Source organism: Strix uralensis, chromosome Z (genome assembly GCF_047716275.1).
Source record: "Strix uralensis isolate ZFMK-TIS-50842 chromosome Z, bStrUra1, whole genome shotgun sequence".
In the NCBI taxonomy this organism is placed as follows: Eukaryota; Metazoa; Chordata; class Aves; order Strigiformes; family Strigidae; genus Strix; species Strix uralensis.
Window position 1 is genome coordinate 90,663,824 of NC_134012.1, and position 15,206 is coordinate 90,679,029.

At 43.3% G+C, this 15,206-nt stretch overlaps 1 protein-coding gene across 1 annotated transcript; it reads right to left on the minus strand.

The window, feature by feature from the left end:
* Positions 1–2,856: 2,856 nt before the first annotated feature.
* Positions 2,857–13,356, minus strand: ARHGEF39 (Rho guanine nucleotide exchange factor 39). Its single transcript, XM_074856080.1, has 9 exons — positions 13,199–13,356; positions 12,527–12,621; positions 11,996–12,116; positions 10,837–10,955; positions 9,164–9,234; positions 8,247–8,375; positions 4,454–4,683; positions 3,441–3,529; positions 2,857–3,249 (listed from the first exon to the last, which is right to left on the minus strand). The coding sequence occupies exons 1-9, from the start codon at positions 13,343–13,345 to the stop codon at positions 3,234–3,236; spliced, it is 1,017 nt and encodes a 338-aa protein (XP_074712181.1). The 5' UTR covers positions 13,346–13,356; the 3' UTR covers positions 2,857–3,233.
* Positions 13,357–15,206: the final 1,850 nt, after the last annotated feature.

The window sequence follows — 15,206 nt, forward strand, 5'->3', positions numbered from 1 at the left end:
TGCTTGGGATTGCCCTGACCCATGTGCAGGACCTTGCACTTGGCCTTGTTGAACTCCATGAGGTTTGCACAGGCCCACCTCTCCAGCCCATCGATGTCCCTCTGGATGGCACATCCCTTCCCTCCAGCGTGTCAACCGCACCACACAGCTCGGTGTCGTCAGCAAACTTGCTGAGGGTGCACTCGATCCCACTGTCCATGTCGCCAACAAAGATGTTAAACAGCACTGTCACGTCCCGCTCAGAGGGAGACAAGTGACTCAGATTCGCAAATCTCCAATTGAGCAGATAACGGTGAACCAAGTCTCGAAGTCCAAACATTAACTACCCACAATGTACTACTTGGACACACAATAATTGACTAAGTATATAACGAGTTATGGCAAGCAGTACAGTATGCCTTGTGTTACTTAATGGTAGTGAAGGAAAAAGGGGAAAAGGAAAGGAGGGAGATAGAGAATTGTCTAGGTTGGAAAAGACCTTGAAGATCACCAGTCCAACCAATACAGATCACCAGTCTCGGTTTCTGTGTCGATCCCGCCAGTGAGGGTTACAGGAAGCATCCGTCTTCTTCACTTCACTGCACTCTCTGGGCCCCTGCCCCCCTCCTTCCCCCCCTTGATTTATACACACTTTCCTTGGGTCTGTCCCCTAGGTTGGCCCACATACCTATGTATCCCATGTATGGGGAGGGGTAAGGTGTTTCATGGGATGATGTAATTAGCATGATCATGTTAGTCTTTGTTAGCATAATCAGGGTGTCAACTTTAATATGCATTTCATGGATAATGAAGCAAAGGTCATTCACTGGACAGATGGTCCTTGAAACTTTACAAGATGCACCAGAGCAGAACTGTCCTGTCTTCACAGGGGTCCCTCCTCCAGCTAGCCAGGCAGCCTTATCAGCTTCAACCTCCACACCGTCCACCCCGTGACTATAGTTTCATCTTGCGAGTGTTTGAGGCATTCCTTAGCTTGGAGGTTCTCAACTTTTATCTCTTTCTCAGGCTGTTTTTCTCAGTCTGTGTTTCTCGCAGGCCTGGTTTTTCATCTCTCCCAAGTACCAGTCCCAACACCGACCCCTGAGGAACACCACTGGTCACTGCTCTCCCCTCAGACATCGAGCTGTTGACTGCAACTCTTTGAGTGCGACCATCCAGGCAGTTCCTTACCCACCGAGTGGTCCATCCATCAAACCCATGTCTCTCCAATTTAGAGACAAGGCTGTTGTGGGGGACAGTGTCAAATGCTTTGCACAAGGCCAGGTAGATGGTGTCAGTTGCTCAACATGACTAACTTATTCCAGCAAAGACTGAGTTTGTTACAGCTTCTGGTCCAGCAGCCCTACTCTGGGGCAGTGTCTCCACTTCGCTGTGACAGAGCTACAGCATTCTCTAGAAGCCAGCTGGAGCAGCATTCAGTGAAAAATCAGTGGGTTAGTTTTGCTGTTTCAGAAGGGCTGAATGCAAGTAGAATGGTAACACTGAGTAAGTCTTAAAAGAGGCAGTATCAGAGGGACTTGTGTTATAATAAGGAGGGAGTACGGGCAGAAAGAGTAGTCATCTCTACCAAAAACTTGCACCTTAGCCACAGGTGTAGGATTGCAAGAAATCTCAGTATTACCCTATTCAAACAAAAAGGGATGGTAGCAGAACTTTTTCGGAGAGTGATATAACTGCTGGGAGATAAGAAACTTAAATTGCTAGCTTTGTCTTTGTTTTCAAGTACAGCTAGTACTTGAAAGGTCTAGCTGTAGCTCTGAGTGAAAAAAAAAAGAAAAACCCAAACCCAAACATGTTGGGTTCCTTCCTCTCTCCCAAGTTTTACAAACTTAAGACAAATGAGTGATCCTATGTAGTGAGTTAGCTGTATGGAAAAACAAATTTAAAAAAAAAAAAATGAAGTGATGTGAAAGAACTTAAAATTTGGTAATTCTCTCTTCAGGACACTCATCTCACACAGTACCACTTCTCTTTTAATGAATTCCAGTAATAAATTAAAGGTGCGTGGCACTGCTTAAGGAAGAAGAGAAAACAAACTACTAAAAAGTCAGAGTTGAGACAGACCTTAATCTTTTATGTTTCTAATGACCTTGAGATTGCCCTCTTTGCCGCTGACCTAGCATCTTGTACAGATGTTTTCCCCCTCAATAGATGAATCCAAACTGCTACTGCTGCAAAGCTTCCACATTATTAAAAGTCCATGTTGAGGCTTCAGTGAGATACTCAAGAATAATACCTTATCTATATTTCTTCCTTAAGTTCGTCTTTCAAGCTAGTAAACTGAACCGTAGCACATTACCAGCAACTGATGGCCCAGAATGCTGACTGTAGCCCTCTGGAGATTTTCCCTGTGCTTCAGGAGCAGAGGTGCTGCCCAAGCTTTTCACTGTAGCATTTCAAAGCGATAAGGCTACTGCACACCTTGAAGGTAAAGGTGAGTGCTGTTGCATCCGCGTCATCTCTTAGGATTCAGATCAGAGATGTGAATGCTGTTTGATAAGCATGAGTCTATGTTACCTACCAGTTTATTTCAGATAATTCAGCAGACTAACTTTTCTGTGGGACTGATGAGAAACTGAGAGGGATTTTAACCACTGAATCATTTTCCCTTATCCACCGACCTGTCACTTTCTTAGAAGAGGAGGTACAGAAACTGTCAAACCATTTTGGTAGAAAACTCAAGGATATGAACGATAAAAACAAGTCAAGGAAGGAAGATGACTGCAGCCCCGTAGCACTAGCTGAAAATAGAGTGTTATGCCCATGCTACCATTATCCAAAACATCTGGTTTGATCAAAGGACCCAGAAGAAAGAGCAAGCAGACATATGTAGACAAATAAACGTGAACACACTGATTTAGAAACAGTTGGATAAAAACATTTAATGAGAGAAAGCAAGTCAGGCTCTCTTCTGCTTGTCCTTAAATTAATAATCTGAGGGGAAAAAAGTTTAGAAAAGCTAGAAGCTTCTAAGCTACATTGGGGAAAATTTCCGATACAGATTTTTTTATACACAAACCCTTAGTTTGCATACCCATATCTGTATTAGGATTAGGACTGCTGAAAAAGCATTCATCATCTCACAAGCATGGTGCGTTCTAAATGCAATTCTACTATGCATTCATCATCTCACAAGCATGGTGTGTAGTCCCTCTAAATGCATCTCCTGAGATTGTGTAGGCTTCTACTAAGAGAGGTGATTGTCCTGCCAGTCTGTCTTGTACTCACGTGGGTCAGGCTTTCAGCTGCCTGTAGGGGAAAACAAAGGGGAAGTTCACTGTTAATAAATGAAATCTGTTCTTACTGTTCCCTTGTATCCTGGCTGCCAGAGTCAGGTCTTCTCAATCAGCTTTATAACCATGTAATACATGCAAATAGACATGTTGGTACTGTCATTTTTATGTTCTGCCCCCCTCCACCTCTGGAAAACAGGTGCCTACCTGACTGCAGCTGTGAGACTCTGATACCAGTCATTAATATCTTGTTGGTCACTGGACATCAATAGCAGTGTCTTGTGTGGAAAGGAAAGCTGAAAGGCAAACACAATCTGGTACCACTTTGTGGCATCCTTACCAAGGCAGCAACTCTGATAAAAGGAGCGTCATTGCCACTGAGTTCAACTCAGCCCTGCATGCTGATTTCCACCATTTTTTCCCAAATAGGAAAATTTAGCATTCGTACTGGGAGAAGCCAGAGGCTGGATGGTACAGAGCAAGTGCCAGTCTTGTCCATTCCTTCCAGCCACAGATGACAGCTCACTCTGACTTAATAGGGTGTTTGGAAGTGGGCAATTACGAGTTCTCAGCAGCTCTTCAGCCAGCTTGCTCCCATACTCCGAGCTGCCCCTAGGGGTCCTTCCACTACCACCATCTACAGATCACAGCTTGCTCGAAGTCTTCCCTGTCATAGCTCACGAGGAACGAGCTGACACAGCAGGTGCTGCTGCCTAGGAAGACCTGAACTTGAAACCCCTACCTAAGGCATCAGTCCCAATCACAGACCCTGCAGCCCTCAGGGAGTTAGATGCACGAGCAATAACTGTTGTGATAATACCCACACCTTTTTGCATTCTCTGTTTTTCAGGATTTTCTATAAACTCCATCCACAGTCAATCAAACGCTACATATTCATTGTCACATGATTGTGGGGCTGTCCCCTCAAACATGTGGCTCTGACGAGGGCATGTCAAAGTCTTATCGCACCCTCCTCACCTAAACTAAGTAAAGCAACCAGAAACCTGTACCCCAGAGCACTCAGGAGGGCATACACCATGAAGGGAAAAGGACCTACATCACTCAAGGGGAAGGGTTGCCCTAACTCAGACTAGTTCATTGCATTTACCATTGTCACCACTCTCACCAGGTCAGTCCTGGTGCTGCTGAGACAGCTAGAGACCCACTGCGCAATTCTGCCGCCACTGATGCTTCTGCCAGCCAGAAGTGTGAAGACTTACACTGAGGAGCCCTCCCTGGCTCTGTGTGTGGCCGAACACTTTATCCACTAAGCACTGGTGAAGTGGGTAGACAGCCTGGCATGCCAATTTGTTCGAGTTCAGCGGGTGCAGTGGGTGGCAGGGCTTCGTTGCAATAAAGATATCAGAAAAAAGGAAGAACATCCTGCGCTTCAGTTCTCCTCCCTTTGAAGGCACCACCAAAAGCCAGCCTTCCCGGATATACCAGCGCCCTAGGCATGCAAGGGAAATAAAGACAGTTGTCAGATCACTACCGAAAAAAAAAAAAAAAAAAAAAAAAAAAAAAGGATGCAATGAGACAAAGAGGAATACAGTAAGCTACCCTTGTAGGTTAGCAGGTTCTACATCAATTCCAGCCACTAGAAGGCACTATCAACTGAGGCCAGATCACCAGCACTCATAACACTCATGCAGAAATAGTAAATCAGCCCAAAACTTTTAGTATGTGAGGAGCAGACTGAAGTTGTTATAAATCCACTACGTTAATTAAGAGGACATTATGAACGCAAGGCTGTTTAAAGAGACCAGAACACAAACATGGTTTGAAAATGGCGTGCATACCTTTAAATTAACACAAACCTCCAGAAAACATAGCAAACTATGAAATTGTGTTGTCCAATTGTTTGTCATTAGTGGTGAAACAGAAGTTAGCCTAAGCTTTGAACATTTATTGTTTTTCCCTTGTTTTGTTTGCTTGTGTGTGCCAGTTTAAAAAAAAAATGGTTCACAGGTCATCTAACCATATACAGAGCTCCAGTAGTTAACAGAGTACAGAATGCAGATTACTGTTCTAATGAGAAGACAGCAAAGGGGATACAAAACAATGTATTAAAAGGAAGGTCTGAATAGGCAGTCTCATCAGCCTCTCACAGAATAGTGCCCAGCATCATCTACCCATGAAATGAACTGCAATAAAACAAAAGGCAGTGAAATCAGCAGGAAAAAAATCAAAACAATTTGATAAACCTAACTGTAAGGAGCAATAAAAAAAGTGGCATCTACACAAATGGAATAATTAAAGCAGTGCCTCTAACTAGAAGGACTACTGTACAAGACAGCCACCAACTCATGGGAATTACGAAGACTCTGACAGTAAGTTTATTTATAAAAATTTAAAGTCATAATAAGGTATTGTCATCTGACCTGGTCTGAGAAACACCTGCCAGAGAATTTCGGTCACTGTTTTTTGTGCCTTAGGTTCTGGCTGAGCTAGTAAAATACCTTTTAGAAAACAACACAATTTTGTTTTAATTACGGATTGTGTCTTACTTCATATGCCACAGTCACAAAACATAGAGGCAAGTGAATTCCTGCTTAGCTTACTCCACAGGAACCACTCCTCTTGTCTGAATAAGAAACTGAGAAAGACAAGGGTGAGATGCAGGAATCAGTCTAAGCTTAAAACACAAATGGAAGGAAGGTGTCAGCAGTGTGGGGCTGGACTGGGAACTGTTTCCCTCAGGCTAAGCTGTGATCAGACTCCCTGGCGTACAATCTGAGCTGAACGTCTTGGGATATAGATCTGTGTTCAGGAATCCCAGGGGCGTGTGATTTAGGAAATTCTTATGAACGAAGGGCAAGGAAATCTCCCTAGGGAAGCTAGGGATGACCAAACAGTGTGCTGTGTTAAGAAGGCATTTCCAGCTAAGATTGTATTTGCCCTATATTTGGAAGGCAGCAAGGAAATCAGGGTCTCTTTCCATTGGAAGCAGCACATCTCAGAGACACTGCCAAATGTGAGATACCCAACTCCAAAGCTACTCTTTTTTTTCTGAATCTATATAGCATTGTTTTCTCACCTCTTCCCTCCTAGTAATAGGATGCAATCTTAACAGTTCTGCAAAAGCTAGCTTGTTTTAGTCCAGCTTTCCAGAAACTAGAAAGCCCCAGCTGCCTCTTACTTTTCTGCTTCTCACATCCAACAGTACTTATTTTACTCCAGCTAATGGAAAACACAACCATCACAATTCTCTGTCCTAGATAACGAAAAGGTGTCTATAGACCCTCAACACTTGTCCTACTAGGTCTCAACATCTGGAGTCAAAAAGAAAAAGCAGGCCCAATGCTTTCAAACGATGGCTATCTCTGGTCTAACTATAGTGTTTGGAGGTTGGGTTTTTTTGTCATGGGGTTATCTTATTAGTTTTGTCATTCAGGATAACTGTTTTACCTTTTTACTTATGCACTACCCCAGTGTGCCCAGGCACTCACACACATGCTTATGCTCAGTGTAAGCAGAGCACACATTTGCTAGCTCCTTTTCAGCTAGCATCACCAGAAGAATTCTAAGAAAAATGGGAAAGAGAATTGTAAATTAATTTGTCCATTGACTGAGCATCTTTGAGAACGATAACTTCTGATAAATAACCTCTTTTTCTACCCATGCTAGTCTGTCTGGGTTAGAGTTCATTGTCTCCATAGTAGCTGGTATGGGGTTCTGTTTTGGATTTGTGCTGAAAACAGTGTTGATAACACAGGGATGTTTTAATTATTGCTGAGCAGTGCTTATACAGAAGTCAAGGCTTTTTCTGCTCCTCACACCACCCCACCAGCGAGTAGGCTGGGGGTGCACAAGAAGCTGGGAGGGGACACAGGTGGGACAGCTGACCCCAGCTGACCCAAGGGATGCTCCATACCGTATGATGTCATGCTTAGTATATAAAGCTGGGGGAAGAAGAAGGAAGAGGGGGGATGTTTGGAGTGATGGCATTTGTCTTCCCAAGTAAACGTTACATGTGATGGAGCCCTGCTTTCCTGGAGATGGCTGAACACCTCCCTGCTGATGGGAAGGAATGAATGAATTCCTTACTCTGCTTTGCTTGTACAAGCGGCTTTTGCTTTACCTGTTAAACTGGTTTTACCTCAACCCACAAGTTTCCTTACTTTTACCCTTCCGATTCTCTCCCCCATCCCACTGGGGGATTTTTTTTTCACCCAAAACTCCACATGTATGAATTACAACCACAAGTACCTGGAGGTGTGCCTTAGAGAGTTTTACACACAGTGACTTTAAACTCCCCTCCAGCTGCAGCACTGCTCCTAGATGACCTTCGCAGTGTTTAGTGAGGGCACAGGTGAAGCCCCAGGTGACCATTTCATAATTGTCCAGACTGGATACATTTCTTACAATATTCCATACCTAGCTCCAAGCATGCATGCTCTGGGCATGGAGAGCACCCAGTCACACAAGAGGTCATAAAGAAACCTGTTATCCAATTAGATTATCACATGCCAGTGACTGTGACATTATGTATCTTAGCTATCAACAGAAATACTCTGATTTCTGGCTCAGTTTAACCATGCAGTTAGAAAGATACTTCATGTGAAGGGTGTGAGCGAAGTCCATGAAGCTTGTAGCTTCATGTAGCTTGGGCCCTTGACACTCGGAAATCTATAGTTGCTGCAATACAGTAGGGACAACACCACTACTTACACTCTTTCAGAATTATTCAATGTCTGTCTTTTATTCTCACCCAGGACTTACTCTCCTGATCTCCTTAGGTTTCTGTTACTAACTGTCTAACTACATGTCATCAGTTCCTCCTATCTGAAAGTCAGGCAGCTAGGCTGCTGATTAGCCTCACTCAAAAATTCTTAATTTAAAAGAAAAAAGTGCTTGAATTACTAGTTATATTCCTCCACCACCTATCTGTAGAATTTGGGCAGAAAAAGGGAAAACAGATTAATATGGGTTGAGTCAGAGATGAAGGCGAGCATATCTCCTCCAGTTATCTCAGCTTGGCAGAAGAAAAACAGAGCTGTCAGTAAGACCCACCTGGAGTCAAAATCTGGGTCTTCTGTCCTTTGAGCAGTTTCTGAACCCGAAGTAGCTGCAATGAGTTCTCTCTCTTATGAATGATGTCTTGGACCCACCGAGATACCTCAGAAACAGATTTCACAGCCTCTGAAATTATAGCAGTATATTCTGAAGTTATCACAAATGAATACTTATTACACTTTATCTATCTTGCTGTGAAGATGAGATAAAATTAAGCAGCAGATGTTTTAAACCAAGTATCAGCAACAGATTTATTCAGTTATTTCAGCAGGAGTTGGACTGTAGAAATGTTGATTGGAGAGAGGCCTCTGCAGTTCTAGAAAAACATTTATTTGCCAATGAAACATTAGACAGAAGAATAATTTCCTGCGTTTGGAAGCAAAACCAGGAAAAATACCCCACAAGTGGTGTTAACTGCTAGTAAATATGGCATGAAGAACATGAACTATCTAGAAAACTGAGGCACGTGACCAATAGTCATAGAATGGTTTTGGTTGGAAGGAACCTTTAAAGATCATCTAATCCAACTCCCCTGCAGAAACATTTTTTACTAGATCAGGCTGCTTAAAGCCCCATCCAACCTGATCTTCAACACTTCCAGTAATGGGGCATCAACAACTTCCCTGGCCAACCTGCTCCAGTGCCTCACCACTCTCATCACAAAAACCAGAGCTGTCATTTCTCCAACCTAACCCCTAGGTCACTTTTCCAGTCAGTTACTCTACATTTTTATTCTCAACGTGTTCTCAGGGACATCCTGATCAAGATGGAGAAAGGAAACAGTAATCCACTAGAAACCCAGGGAGAGTAAGATTTTTCTTCCTGTGGAATTAGACAGAAGATGAGAATCTAATTATTATCAGCAAGGAGGCTAACACTGATCAAAGTGCCAGCATCTACAGGTAGAATCATACTTGCAAGTTGCTGGTACTCTGCACTGTCTGGGCTGGTATTCTCCTGCAGGTCTCTGATGAAATGCTTGTACCTAAGATAGAGAGAGCAGGTTTATTTCACAAAAAAGATGCCAGGAACAGCAGCATCTCCTATCAGTCACAGAATGACGAACAACATTCCACCACGAGATGGAGTACACATCTCTAAGCCTACCCAAGCAGCTTGTGGTCACAATTCTTCGATCACATTCATTTTATCTTCAAATTTATCAACTAAATTAACTCAAGTATTTTATACATTTGCAAGCTTTTGGCATTTCCTGGGGAATCTGATAAAAGCAACCTCACATGTTACTTAAGTCCATGAGACTCTCTTAGCATTCACATAAAAATGCCTTGAATAATAGACAAATTTCTCTTTGAACTATTTTTTTTAATGTCTGAATGGTAGCATTTATACCATATGTTTCCTGCCCACACAAGAAAATAAAGGCATTTCTATAAGAACTAGGAACTGCCTTTTTCTTTCTTTCTCTCTAGTCTTTACTGGAAAGATCAGATCTCTGCAAATGCTTTCTCCCAATAAAGTCAAATTATTTTCAGTCTGAAATGACAGAAGAAATATCACATTGAATAGATTCATGAACTGGCAGAACTCATATGACCTGCAGTATATGTAACAGAGTTTTGAAGAAACTTGAACATGAAAGAGCTGATTAATGAAAAAATTAGACCTTCTGTTAAAAAGCCACCATTTTTCCAAACAGTTGGACAGCAACAAATATACTGCTATTTCACAAATTTAAAGGAGCAATGCAAAGAATTACAGTAAAAAGAAAGCTTCTGTTTATACCTGCCAAGCTGATTAAAAAGGTTACATAAAGCTACCTGAAAGACTGTGGTATGCTTGCTCTGAGTTATTTTCAAAGAAGGAGGCTCTCAATATCGCAAATTTGCTTTAGAGTGGATAAGACCATGGTTGAAGAGCAACTATTTGATCTACAGTACCATCAGCTGGATTCCCAGCAAACTACCTGTGCTGTGTATTACCCACATACCCTCCCCAAGAAAGGGCAGCCCTTGAGTGCATGCAGCACTCACTTCATGCACTCAGCCTGCCTCCCTTTGAAGGGAAGATGATGCCTCAATGGGGGAATGCAGCAATCCAGACTGGATCTGTCCAGGCTCAGACAGCTGCGATAGGCACCAAATCTGAGGAAAGCATACAGTCCTGATAACCAGAGAAGGCAGAAAAGCTCCTCTGTGTTCATTAATCTCATCTCTATCTAAAAGCAACCATCTACAAGAGAGAAGAGTCACAATGCTCCAGGTCAGCAACCTGCACAAAAGGAGAGACCATCTCTGGCAGGGGGCACCACTTCAGACAGCTTGCTTTTGCTCAGGGCCTAACTTCAGTAGCTTACCAAGATGATAGAAAGCCTCCACTTCCAGATGAGATCAAGATGAAGGGCTTTAGGAGCCAGTGCTAAACATAGCTACCTTTCTGCATCATCTCCCATCCATGTACAGTGATTCCACTTTAATGGCATGTCTTGAGGTCTGTTTCATTGATGTCTATATAATCCAATTTTGAGACATATTAAGCAACTTTACCTCCCATAGCATGCCAAAAACTCATGTTCTTTTTTCCCCTGTCATACTAACACCTTGAAGACTCAGAATTGATGGCTTACTGGTGTAACCTCTGCAGGGGCAAAGGAAGCAGATCCTCCAGCTTCCTCCCTTGGAACTGAGGTCGAGTCTCCTGGAGTTTCTTAAACCGTCGGAATGACTTAGTTTTTCTCAGTTGCTCCTGTGTGCAGCAGAAAAGGCATATAGCTTTGAGACTACAGAAAGCAATACGGGCTCTAGTCTGCACCAGAGCTTGGCACTCTTAAGACCCTTTGAGTTTGGAACTGCAGTCAAAAACACAAGCATCAACAACTTCTCTTGTGACCATGGTCAAGCAATTCCCTTTCTCCTGACCACGATTTCCCAGCAGGTAGTGAAAGCAACATCCCTTCTTCATACATGCACAACAATATAAAGCTAGTATATGCAGCAAATGGAAATAAAGAAAAAAAGGAAGGTTAACTTAGATAGGAAAACAAGGAGACCACCTGTGGCTCTTTGCCACTCATTTCAAGCAAAGCAGTGCAGACCCACATTCCAAACACCTCAAGGCAAGTATCCAAAATGGCTTTTTCTTTTGGGAATTTGAAAGTGGGAATGCAAACAGAAGGAAAACTTCCCAATACATGCTGCAGCAGGGAACAAGCACAGACAAAAACTGGAAGTCAGGTGGTTTAAATCCCAGATACAGCTGTCAGGACTTTAAAATAAACAGATATCCTTCTGAAATTTCTTGGAAGACAGGTTGTATTTGGAGAGGTAAGTGGGAAGGAAAAACTTCTCTTATAGGATAGAAAAAAAAATGGGAAGGAAAAGGAAATCCCATTGTTAGGATACAGAAAGTGGTAGTGGGAAATATTAGGACATGTGACAATTCTCCAGGAAGAGATCACTGTGCCCTAGTGTTCCCATTGCAAACTCTCCAGGTTTGCCAGCCACAGAGGAGTGGGAGTAAATACAGAACTCTCTTTGAGAAAGCTGTGCTCAGCATATGCACATATACATACAAACACCTGAAACAAGCTTCAAAAATTTGAAGCTCTAAATAAGTAGAGAAGTTTTCACCATGCTATTATGGAAGACTGAGAAAATAGCAGCAGTCCAGAAAAAGGAAGAAAACTGGTCACTCCAGAAACAGAAGAAAAAGGGAAGGATGTAACTGTTTGACAGAATGGAGAAAGAGAGGGAAGAAAGAACATGAAGAATAAAGGAGATATTTACCCTCAATGTTTTATTTGCCTGCTCCAAATTCTCAGCATAGTGGCCATAAAGCTCCAGATTCTGACAGAAATTTTCCAGTCCTGGTCCCAGATTCCCTCTCTCCAGGTGAAGCGACAGAACACTGTGCACAAGGAGCGACTGCTCATGAAGGGTACTGATGGGATTTTCACAGCTCCCTCTGGTTCACTCTTATGCTGACCCTCCTTTGTCAGCCTCCAACCCACATCCAGTTTGTGTGCCAAATACATGCTTGGTGGTCACAGGGTAAGCTACAGAAAACATCCCTTAAAAACACCATGCAGCAGACTTACTGGGTTTAAACCACTATCCAGAGAGCAACTGGACATCTGGATACGTGGATACAGATCAGCGGTTTCCTGGGTACACCTGCAGGTACCACCAAGGCTAGCAGTACTAAAAGTGAATGCCTGTTTAATAAGCTATTAGCTTTATTTCCTGAAATCTTACTTTTCTATCAATATAGGGTCCTCCCCATATAATTACAGGAATCACATCAGTGTGTTCACTTACTGGCTGGCCGAATATATGGATTCCAGGGGTCCAAATATGGTTTCCAACACAGGAGGTTTCAGCGTCCCTTTGGCCTTTAAAATTGTCACAAAGAACTAAGTAGAAAAAAAGAGAGAATTTCAAACAGGTAAAACTCACAGGTCACTCAAAGGTTATTCGTGGCACACAGCAGAAGTAAGAAGTTGCATGCTCTTTAGGTCAAAAAGACATCAAATACTGTGAATGTCTACTTAAGATCTCTATCATCAGATTAAGCCTTCTTGATAACTTTGACCACAACTGTAAACATGCGGAACAGCACTACAGCACTGATAGTCTACTTCAGTATTGCTAGATGCATCTGTTTTTCACCACCTTGTTCATAATCTATCTTTGTCTTGTCTGTGTCCCTGCATTTCATACATCTCAGGCATCTTAAGGGTAGTCCCCTATGTAATCAAAACTTAAAGATTTATGTCTGTGTACAGACCAAAGCCAAGGGTCCAAACCATGAGCTATTGGAAATTACAGACGAGGTAGAAGAAAAACAACAAAAAAAACTTTCAGCCCCAGCAGTCATCCCATGCAATAGGTATGTATCAAAGTCTTCCTCTTGACCCTTCCTCATGACAACACAAATAGGTACGTGCTGTCTGAAAGTACCCGCACATCAGAAGGGGCCAAAATACTCACTGTGACCACCAAATCCAGCTGCTCAAGGTATTTGTGTTCGGTTTCCAGCAGCTCTTTGGCTGTCCGGCTGCGTTTTCTCTCCCAGCGAGCCCTTTGCTCTTCCACAGGGTTTGCTCCCGCCATAAACAGCAGGCACGAGTCACGCATGGCAGCCTCAGGCTGATGTACAGAAAGGTAATGATCCTGAAGAGCCAAGAGAGACAGACACACAACAAAAGAATAATCTATGCTGCAGGGCAGGATTCTGAGCTATGAACCCTACACTTTGCTATGAAATAAGGGAAGTCAATCGCCAGCAACTACAATACATCTGTAAGATCAAGTGTGCAATCCCACTCACAAACCACTGCTTCCTGTGCTTTGCCCCATTCTTCACTCAAAATTCTCAATAAACCCAAGGAAGTTAGTGGGTGGAATAGGTACTGCATGTAGGAGTAGAAAACAGCCATAAGATGGGGGGGGGGGGGGCAGGCACTGTCATTTCAGTAGTTTGTGGTTTCAGAAATGAGAGAGACTGAGCAACCGCTGTGAATCACACTATCCACTTACTAACCAGCTTCGAGGCTGCTCTTGTCTCCTGCAAAAGCATCATGCTTTTGTTACAGGGAAAAAAACTCCCTCTTTTATCATCCGCTCTCAGAGAAGAGGCATGTGTTGGCAGAGCACCAGTTAAATATTGCTGTACCTTTTGATCAAAAGGTAGTGCAGACTCTTGTGCACTTGCAGCATGAAGTCTGCAGTTTGTCTGGAAGCTGAGCTACCTCTACAAAAGTTCTGGCTCGCGCATGGATGAGCTGTATTAATACATAAAGATATGTCATTGTAGAGAAGGGAATTGGTCAAATTCCAGAGACATTTCAGACATCAATGTGTGAAACAAAACTTCCACGTCAAATAAGTACCAAGATCACTTAATGAGTTAGCAAAAGTCCAGATAACTGAGGGGCATGTACAGTATTTTATAGTTGCAGGAGCTTCTCCAGAGGTTTATCCTCATATTGACAAGCAGCTGAACATGAGCCAGCAGTGTGCCCAGGTGGCCAAGAAAGCCAACGGCATCCTGGCTTGTATTAAAATAGTGTGACCAGCAGAAGTAGGGAGGTGATAGTCCCCTTGTGCTCTGCACTGGTGAGGCCACACCTGGAGTATTGTGTCCAGTTTTGGGCACCTCAATATGAGGAGAGATCTCGAGGTGCTGGAGCGAGTGCAGAGGAGGGCAATGAAGCTGGTGAAGGGCCTGGAGAACAAATCCTGTGAGGAGAGATTGAGGGAGCTGGGACTGTTTAGTTTGAGGAGGAGAAGGCTGAGGGGAGACCTCATCACTCTCTACAGCTACCTGAAAGGACGTTGTAGAGAGGTTGGTGCTGGTCTCTTCTCACAGGTAATTGGTGATAGAACAAGAGGGAATGGCTTTAAACTGCAACAAGAGAGGTTCAGACTGGACATTAGGAAAAAAATTTTCACAGAAAGAGCGGTCAGACAGTGGAATAGGCTGCCCAGGGAGGGGGTGGAGTCACCATCCCTGGATGTGTTTAAGGGTCGTTTGGATGAGATGTTGGGGAGTATGGTGTAGGGGAGAACTTTGTAGAGTAGGGCTGATGGTTGGACTCGATGATCCCAAGGGTCTTTTCCAACCTGAATGATTCTGTGATTCTGTGACACAGCCACAAGCCTAGCCAAGGCCACGTCTTCGTCAAAGAGGGCAGGCCTGGCACCCCTGTGAATGGAAAGGCAGCACTGCAGGGAATACCACACAAGAGCTTAGCATTAGCATGCAGTTGCAAAGTACTCACCAATAATAGACTAAAATGCTACCATTCGCAGAGTGCCTTTAGCCAGGGTAGGTTGCAGCTATGATTTTCATCTTGCAGCCCAGTTTCTTTTAACAAATAACAACTAAAAAAAGTTAGACCAGGTTTGACCATTTCCCGCTCACACAGTAACAGTGCAAACACTCCCATTATTCCAAAATTACATTCGAACTGTCTCAGGTCTGTAGGGTGAGAGC